Below are 10,097 nucleotides of genomic sequence, written 5' to 3'. Positions count from 1 at the left end.
AATCCATTAGTCTAGCCCATAAATATCCTGTCATCCATCAGTTGTTAACCTACTCAGTCAACGTGTCACATGGTTTAGTTGCAGGGCTTAAAGTGTTGGTGGTTTAAAACCACCTGCAGGGGAAATTCAAGACTGCATTGTACAAGGAAGGATACCTGATGCCTGCAACCGTTTGGTCTTGTTTATAATGGCTTTTCCAGTTCAGCATGAACTATTTGTTTTGCTCCTCTTACAAGCTATGTAGCCTTCCTTTCAAGAATGTGAGCACTGCACCTCTCGAAGAAGTGTCTTTTAGCTTTTAAATCTGGGTGGACGTGTGAGAAGCTGCCTTTTTCATTGTGGTGCCATGTGTTTGTGAAATAGTTGTTTAGTGTGAGAATCAAACATATATACTCCTCACTGGGCTTGCTATTTGATGTCAGATCTCATTTGGGGTTTTTCTGTGCCAAAAACGGACAGTTAAGTTAAAATAATGAAGTAAACTGTGACATATAACATGAACAGTCATAAAAGTGTTTCAAGAATTTAGGCCCACCTGCACATGAGCTGCAGTTGACACTAACAAGCATGCATAGAAGTGGGACAGTGGCTCATTAACTTGCACACTTGCCTTACAGCAATATCCTAGGCTGGATTTCATCCAGATGCTCTAAAAGTTTCCTTCAGCGTAAATGAATCAGCTGGGTTGTGTTCTCCACAACTACTTCTTGGTTTTGTAATCTCCTCCTCTTTCAAACGTGTTTATGATAAATTCTGAATTTAAAATGAACGTGTTCTTGTTCATTTAGTTTTCTTGTGGATAAGCCTCAAACATAACAAAGGAGTAGTAAAAAGGAGGAAAAATTAGCTAAATCATTTCCGTATTGCTTTGATCCACCCTTTTCTTTACAAGAAGTCTGCATTTAAATCATAAAAAGAGGTTTGATCTAAATCCTCATTGTTCTGAATTTCTTTTTTGTATTTAGGCTTTACTGTTTTTTTTATTATTTTCCAACAACGAACCAGACAGCAGGGATTCATCGAGTAAATCTTAAAATACTTTGCATTATGGCATGAACAGCAACAATTAACCATGGTTAATAATTCCTAGTAATACTTGGCTCTCTTTGCAATTTCACTTTTTTGTTAAAGTTTTATTTTATTTTTCTTTGCATTTTGAATCTAAATTTCTTCTAGATGAAAACACCTGTGACGGCTCAAGTTAAAAAGAAATGCGTGGCGGCTTGGCTTTGACAAGTGCCTGAGGAGGAGCACTGGGGGGGGGGGGGGGGGTTGCAAATAATAATAGAAGATCATGGTAAGGGTGTCATAACTTACTTACATTACATGCGTTGATACTCACACAAACACATACAAATGCCATCATGTGGCATCCGCACAGTCTTAACCCTTGTGCTATCCTGGGCACTTTAACATTGGGAGTTGGGTCATCTAGACCCACTAAACAGCGCGCTGAACCTTTTTTCTTCAATGATTTGTGATCTTCACTGGTGTCCATGGATTACATGAAATCTTTCCACCTTTGTCATGGTAGGGAGAACACGTAAATGCAAAGGTGGGGCCATCTAAGATAACACAAGGGTTAAGCATATCTATACAAATTCACAGTGTCTATATAGAATACTTCCTGCCACACATCCTCGTGCAAAAAAAAACATGCTTACATGGGCTTACGCGTCCAACAAATAAACAAAGAAATAACCCACCATGCTCTTGTTATTCACGCCTTGGTCACAGGAAGGCCACTTAAGACGCTCCAACCCCTACCCCGGAGCATGAGGCAAAAGGGGGCACAGCCCCCGAAGCAGGCAAGCCCCCCCAGACCAAAACAGACTCTTTACAAGTGCCCAACGTGTGCTCTTTGGAATAAAACTTTAAGATAAAACTGTAATAAGCAAGATGAGAAGATAAACACAGAGCTGATTGTTTGGATAGACAAAGCCAAGTTAACCACTGAACTAAACATATTAATTGAGCTGTGCAAGTTTACAAGAAAACAACATTTCAGTATAACAGCATCCAAGTGTTTCAAGAGAGGAGACAAATAATAATAATTAAAAAAAATTAACTGGCCAGGTCTCATTTCACTTAAGCCAAGGTGAGCAGGTTTAAACCATTTCAAAGAATTTGCATGACCATCTAGTGAAAAGCATTTAAAAAATGTCTTTGAAGACAAGTCCAACAAGCTCTCTAGAAATCTGTGATGTAGAAAAGGGCAAAAAGTGGCCTATAAGCTAAATGTGATATATTCCGCTTTTATTTGGTTAATATGTTTTGAGTTCATAATATAATAATTTCTTATAGTATATTCTTTTTTTTTTTTTTTTTTTTTTTTTAACTTGTCCTGTCCAACAGCTAGGCAAACAGATGAGAGCTGAGGGCCTCTTGTGTTGGACATATTTTATTTTAACAAGAGGGGTTATTCATCTTCAGACAAACCAAAGGTATGTCTGAATAAACCCCTTTTGTAATTGAGGCCAAACTTTATTAATTTCAATCATGTTTGAAAATCTTTGGTGTTGGACCGGACGGAAAAGGAAAGAGGGGAAGAAGAGAGAGGGACGTTAGAGAGAGGGGGGGGTAGGAGGGTGATAATAGGAGGGGAAGGGGGGTAAGACCATGAAGCAGCATAGAGCAGGCAGGTTTACTGGTTGTTTATCGTTACGGTACGGTTCAAATGTAGTACAAAAAGGGCGGGGCCTGTTCACACACACTCAAATATTATCAACACACCTGCTAGCCGCAAAAATGTCCACATGTCAACATGTACACAAAACAGATAGTGTTCACGAACGCATACCTATGCCTTTAAACCAACTAGTGTGAAATCTTTCATTCATTCAATCATGCAAACTATTAGTGCAAAGGTGAGCTAACACCTGTGCTCAGGTGAGTGTTTATGTTCTTCTAAAATGGATGGTGGAATGTGAAAAGAAGGAGGAGGAGCGCCCAGCCACCCCCACACCCATACCCCCGCCGCAGCAGCAGCGGCAGCCGGAGCCCCCCCAACGCCACACGGGAACAGGCAGGGAACAACCGCCCCCCGGGCGACCAAGACCGCCACCCAGGCCAGGGCCAGCAGGACCGCCGCGAGGCCCCCAGAGCCAGAGAGCAGGGAGGCGCAGAGGGAAAGAGAGCGCCGCCCCAGCCCAGCCAGGAAAGCAGCCCCCCGCCGCGCCGGAAGAGCCCAACGCAGGGCCCCACCGGAGAGGGACGCCCACAGCCCCAGACGAGCACCCCACCACCACCCAGGAGTTCCGGGCATCCCCCCGCCCCGACCCCAGGTACGAGCCAGGACCCCCCAAGGGAGACCCGCTCCGCACTCCAGGCAGCCACCCACCCGGCCCACGGTTGGTCCAGGTAGGAGCAAGGCAGGGGCCCGCCGCCCCCGCCCAGGAGGGGGGAACCCCGGGGAAAAAAGGGCGGCCCACAAGGGATGTTATAAATATGGCCCGACCAGGCTCGGCCATGTTGGAAGTTTGGCGGGGCCCAGCGTCCAGGGGCAAGGACCAGGACCCACCCCCCAGGGACACGAACACCCCCGGCTCAGGTGTAATATGAACCCCCCACCGCGCGGAGAGAGCACCGCCGGGCCCAGGGAGCCGGCACCCAAGGGACACGGCCGCCATCGCCAAGGGGCCCGCACCCCCCACCAGGGAAGGGGTAGGGGACAGATGGACCCAGGTCCCACCTTCCTTGTAAAATGTGTGTGCGTGTATGGGTGTTTGAGAGGGTGTTTGTGTGCATGTGTGTGTGTTTATGTTTGAATGTATATATTGAAGGGGGAGGGGTGTGTGTACTAAGGGGGGTGCAGTTAAAATTGGCGAGTAGGGCACTAAGGGGACATCTCCTGATTACTCACAGTGATGTCCCCTCACCCTCCACACCAAGGGGCCCTAAATGTCTAAGGTGCGGTTAAAATTGGCGGGTAGGGTGCCAGGAGGACATCTGCTGCTCTTATAGTATATTCTTATAATAAATTCATTTGCGAGGTTGAAGAAAATTCCCCCAGTGATCCACTTAATAAGCTTATTTCAGATTTAATATGTGCAGATTTTAAAATGAAAGCAACAAATGGATAAATACATAAGAAATGCTAAACAAAATTTCCTCAGGAGACAGTTTTTAGTGGCTAATAAGTTAGTTCATATCAAGTTTGTAACAGGATTTGCTAGAGGCTCTGTAAAAGATAATTATAAAAGAAATATTTGGGCACATGTCAGATGTTCTGTTGTGTCAGGTGTGCCAACACAGGACAATTGACTATTTTAAAGTGGGATCATGTTTTGTGTTCAGACGAGTCCAAATGTAACATGTCAGTAATCATGGACAGCTTTGGAAGGAACTTCAAATTCAGAAAGAAAACAAAAAGTTTGGGACAAACGTACTTTTCCCCATCATGGAAGGCCTTGTGTTTTTCTGCGAGGCAATGGAATGTCAAAGACTGCAACTATTATAACAGCTGTGCAACAAGTGTTTTACCCAAAGAGAACACGTGGAGCTTAATTAAAAAAATATATTTTAAAGGTTACAATCCACCATTTAGTAACCAGAATATGAATACATTTCAAATCAGAAAACTGTACCTTGAAGCTGAGGTTTCTTTGAAGAGTAGGAGATGCTACACCAAGGTCATTAAATTTGGTTTTCCTGTTTCTGAAAAACTTTTACAGAATTTCAATTAAGTAACTCCAGGCTTGCTTTTTCTAATTATTCTTATGTGCTTCGTCAAAGCATTGAAAAAAGTTCTTGTGGTTTTGGTTAATGATTGTCCAGCTGTAGAAAACAGAGGTATGAACATTGATCTTAATTGGGAAGCTCTTGCAGGATATACCCTACATTTTGTAGAGATGGATGTGGTCACTAATTTGGCCAAGGCAAACACTGGTGTGTCTGACCTCCATCCTTTTGCTTCTTCTATGTGTTCTCATGCCACAGCAGTAACGGATACATGCAAGAAGTGATAAATGGTGTATATTTATTTAGTACTTTAATACCTTCTTCGAAGGCTCAAACCTCTTTATAGTCTCATGCACACACACAGTGATGGTGGCTCCAAGCAATGTGGAGGTTTGTGCCCAAAGACATTTTGACACTTGGACGGGAGAGACTTGAACCAAATGTGTGGTTTTTCAATCATCTGCACCACAGAGCAGAGGTGCAGAGCTTGTGCTACAAAAGATTGACCAAATACTCAAAGGATCTGACTGTGGAGTTTCAATGCTTTTTTCACTGCTTTTGAATAGTTTTTTTCATAATCGCCAAACATGTTTTGCCCTACATTTCACCTGAGCCATGCTTTTTTATCTTGTAGACACTTTATTACACCTAAAGTAAACAGTTTTATCCTGAACTCTCCAACTAAAATTGGAATTAGACTCATTGACTTGTTTGTGCAGGTCATGAATTTAAATGTATCTGTGAGTTGTGTCTTAGTGGACTTACTGTGAGCTATCTGCACACATGGATCTGACTGTTGTAGATTTCTGCACTAAATTCTGAAAGCAGGCTGTTACGAGACAGAAACTTCCACTTCACTGAGCAGTTCGGTTTAAATTTGAATAGAAGCTGGGAAGGTTTGCTGCTGTGAGCACACAGTGATACTGACACTGAGGCTCCAGAAGCACAAATTCACAGGATTTTTGGCAGCTCAGCTTCAGCTTCACTCCACGTGGCGATTTGGCTCTCAGAACTGAATTTGTTGGCAGTGAGAAAAAAACATCTGCTCCTGGTTAACCCTCCCATAAAAACACAAGCGCAGCCAGAGGAGAAAGCAATGTGTGATTGAGGGAGCATGCTTGTGAAAGAAGTAGAGACAGACAGCCACAGTAACAACCAAAGTCCACTTAACTGACATTACGTTTTATTCCAGCTAGGTTATGACACAGGTTTAATTTGATTTTTGTTTAATTTCAGGGGCATTTGAGACCTGGCAGACACAGACGACATGATGTTGCTTCTGCTTTCACCCACCTGGTCTTTAAAGACCTCGAAATAGCAGCTCTTCTAGTTAATGATTGGTCACTGTGAGGAGAGTGTGCACTTACACTGTTTACTCTTATCGCTGTTGACCACAAAGCTGCTGGGACAATATCTCTGAGGCTGACATTAATGGAGAGGACAGTGCTTTGTTTAAAGAGACAGGCTAAGGAGAGGCTGCAGAGAGACAAAGGCGCTGCCGACCACAAATGGTCTTTAATTCGCTGCACACTGTCGAGGTTGCCTTTGTGAGGTTGTACTTAAAATCTGATGAAAGCTGTGAATGTCATCAAGATCTTTACTATCTTGTCTCTTCATCTGCTGTCTGTTTTGGTTTCCCTACCCAATCAATGATTTGCTGGAGAATCCCTCTACAGCTGAGTTTGTTTTTGCTTAGCATTTGTGTTGCTCTTTCATCTGGATGTCATAAGCCTCACATTGTCTTCCTATAGATATTAGTCTCTGACGAGGAACACGACCAGCTAGGGTCGAGTCCCACCAGCTGTACTCTGGGGACAGCACGCGGGTTGGCCTGTGGTCGATCAGATAACGGTTCAGGTAGCTTTCCTCCAGGCCTCTAGGTGTTACTTTATTTGCTCTGTCCTGAAGAATGAGCAAAGAGCACATGCGAGCCAGTTTGTACACCTCAGATACCAATCCACCATACAGCTCAGATGAATAGTAGTAGTCCCCTTCATTCTCCTCTACGTAAGCAGATGATTCCTCTGTGGCCTCATAAGGGAATGAGCTTCGAGGCATCCCAAAGAGTTCTGGGTGTAATGTAGCCACCAGGTCTCCAAGGATTTCTTCCCCCACTGGGCCAACAAATGCTTGGTCAACATCAGCACAGAAGATGTATTCAACCTCGCTGCGAGCCGTATTTTTGATGGTGTCGGCCACAAGAGCCATTCTGCGATGGTATAACCTGTCCCACCCAGGCACCTCGGCAATTGGAATCACTTTTATCTGTCGCTCGAGCCCAAGCTCGATTGCAGGATCAAGGGAGCGGGGATTGTCCGTGAGAATGTAATATGTGATCATCTGATCTGGAAGAAAGTAAGTTTCAGCTGAGGAGAGGAAACGGTGCACAAACTGGGCATAGGTTCCCACCACCAGCACCAAAAGGCCAATGTGGATTCCCTTTTCCACGAGTTTGTCCCTTCTCCATGAGGATTTATGGATGTCACCCCACACTAAGGGAGCCCCCCATGGTGTCACTAGAGGAGTTTGTGGTTGTGCAGCCTTGACTACAGTCATATCCTTCACCATTCTTGTTCTTTCCATTCCCACGGATTTAACACCGCTTGAAACTTTATATGCATTGAGGAAGTCTGAAAAGACAAAATATTGTTTTGTTTTTTAACAACTTTTTCATAGTCCAAAGAATCAAAGTACTTCTACAATACACAGAGCTTAATACCTGTGATCACCAGTGAAAATCGATAAAATTAAAATTAAAATTTTCAGTGGAAGGAGATTAAAACACTAGTCCTAAGTATAGTCTACAGGTGAACAAAAAGATTCTGTGAACATATTTCTGCATTTATGCATTGTCCTGATACAAAGTGTTAGAACAAAAACATTCTGCTGTATACTTACAGATGATAAGACAAAGTACAAAACAGCCAAGAAGGATTTGAATTCTGGCTATTTTCACTAGTCCTGTTAGGAAGACAAACATGCAAACGCACACATTACACAAGTCACAGTCACAAGTTTTAGTACAGCTCTACACAAAAACATATTTTTGACACAAATAGAACCTCTTACAGCTCAACCTTTATATCAAATACAGATAAAAATGTGAGTTTGGATGAGTGACAGCCTTAGACATTGGTAGCTTTACCACTGACATGATGTAACTTCATGTTGTTTATATTTTAAATTATTTCACCCAACTTTTATTTTATGGTCGCACTCTGATCATCTTTTGGTCTATTGTAAAAGTGTTCCCCTGTAAATATGATAATGTTTTTAGGCAAAATAAAAAAAAAACATTGTGTTGTTCTTGGAACATTTTTCTAGAGTGGCAGGAGTTCATCAGAAATTCACCTCTGAGTTGTGGGCAGGACTGTTGTTGCGGAGTGAGCCTGCACTTATTTCCCAAAATCACTTTGTTTACACTCTCTACCACTGGCTTACAACATACTCCCAACCTAATGTTAGCATTGCAACAAAATTGGGGAGCAATATCAGAGGTATCCAGCCATACAGTTTTGCCAGATACCAGCTCAGATGGGGAAACCGAAGCCGTACATGGATCTATTTGTCTGCAAGTAGATGCATCGGAATGGAGTGGGACAGGGAGCTGATGGCTGATTGTAGTTTGTGTGTAAGAACTACAAGCATTTTTCAACATCATTTTTTATCTGCATCTGATTCACCACAATTTGAATAAAAAATACTCAGAAATGCCGTTTTAATCTTCATTTATTTTCTGTTTCCCCCCCACATGAGATAAATGCCACAAGATGTTAAAAGCACCTAACAGAAAATATTCATTAGAGTGGGTGATGTCATTTGAATGCAAATGTCTTATCCACTCAGGAATGGAGTGTTACAGATAATTAATCAGAAAGTCGTATTACTTTTTAAATAAACAGATTTGAGGAACTTACAAAGTATTAAAAAAAAGAGGATTGTGGGAAATATGGCAGAGGAAGAACATAGGACCATGGAAATAGTACTGACCTGATGCTGTCCTGCAGAAGGGACACAGTGCCATACTTTGACCAACTGCTGTATCAGCAGGGAAAATTTTTCCAGAAGATTATCTTTTCGTTCCTTTACTTTTCGTTAGTTGCTCATTCTTCTTTCCTGGTTGGTTGTTAAAGTAAATTTTTCTCAGTGTTCAGCCTGTTTATCCTTCTTGCAGAAGGGTTCTTTGTCTCCTTTTGTTGCTGTATTATGTTGTTTTCCTTTCTCTTTTCCTCACTTTCATTCTCCCACTCCCCCTTTTTACATTCCACTTAAGACTTTGGCAATTCAAGATTGGAACATTTTCTCATAGAAGCCAGATGTGGAGTGGCGAATGAGGGATTTAGGAGGAGGAGCTTAGATGCATCCCTGAATTTATGCAAATTAGAACATATTTTTTCTTAAAATGTAAGATTGAAATGATCTCACTGAATAATTTGTTTGAATCAAAGTTAAGAATTAAAATGGTTTGACACCAACATTTTGTAAAAAAAAAAGAAGAAGAAAAAAATCAAAAGCAGATATTTTAAAAGCTCTGTAAAACTCTTCTTCCAGTGTTTCACCTACAATGTCCACAGGGTGGAGGTGTTCTATCAGAAGTCGTAATTCTGTGTTTGAGAAGGAAAACATTCAACATTTAACTTACTTTTTATGCAAGAAATGCGTTAAAAAAATGATACATTAAAAGATAGCTTTAATTAAAACGTCAATGGTATATTTTTTAATAAAGAGGCATAAAACTATTATTGACTATTTTAGGATGGCTGTTTTCAGGCAAAGAATAGAGAAAATGTAGATGATGAAATCCTTCATGCCACTTTAACCCTTGTGCTATCTTAGATGACCCCACCCTTACCCTGACGTGTTCTCCCTACCATGACAAAGGTGGAAAGATTTCATGTAATCCATGGACACCAGTGAAGATCACAAATATTGAAGAAAAAAGGTTCAGAGCACTGCCTAGAGCACTTGTCAAACTCAAGGCCCGCGGGCCAAATGTGGCCCTCCATGTCATTTTATGTGGCCCGTGAGAGCATAAAAGTTTTTAATTCCTTAAAATAAAAAATAAAAATTGGTGTGTATTTATTCACATCTAGGGGGAATTGGACTTGAAATATCGGATTGGGCAACTTAGGACTTACACACTGTCCATATAACCTAACCTGACAGAATCAAGTGTAAAAGGATTTATACTAAAGTAACAAGAAAACATACATTTTCTGTGCAACTGTAATTGTCACTTTAAAAAGTTATAGTAAATAAATAATGAGTTATTTAACATTAATGAGTAGTTACATTTATTTTTCATTATATTTAGTTACATGTATAGGTTATATCTGGCCCTTTGAGGACAACCACTATGCTGATGTGGCCCTCAGTGAAAATGAGTTTGACACCCCTGGTCTAGTGGGTCTAGATGA

At 41.7% G+C, this 10,097-nt stretch overlaps 1 protein-coding gene across 1 annotated transcript; it reads right to left on the bottom strand.

Moving 5' to 3' along the window:
• Positions 1–5,828: 5,828 nt before the first annotated feature.
• Positions 5,829–9,167, bottom strand: LOC101174260 (globoside alpha-1,3-N-acetylgalactosaminyltransferase 1-like). The gene is made up of 3 exons (XM_004068975.4): positions 8,671–9,167; positions 7,579–7,641; positions 5,829–7,310 (listed from the first exon to the last, which is right to left on the bottom strand). The coding sequence occupies exons 1-3, from the start codon at positions 8,702–8,704 to the stop codon at positions 6,373–6,375; spliced, it is 1,035 nt and encodes a 344-aa protein (XP_004069023.2). The 5' UTR covers positions 8,705–9,167; the 3' UTR covers positions 5,829–6,372.
• Positions 9,168–10,097: the final 930 nt, after the last annotated feature.

Source organism: Oryzias latipes, chromosome 5, assembly GCF_002234675.1.
Source record: "Oryzias latipes chromosome 5, ASM223467v1".
Classification (NCBI taxonomy): domain Eukaryota; kingdom Metazoa; phylum Chordata; class Actinopteri; order Beloniformes; family Adrianichthyidae; genus Oryzias; species Oryzias latipes.
The sequence above is the reverse complement of the archived record's forward strand: the minus strand, read 5'-3'. Positions and strand labels throughout refer to the sequence as shown.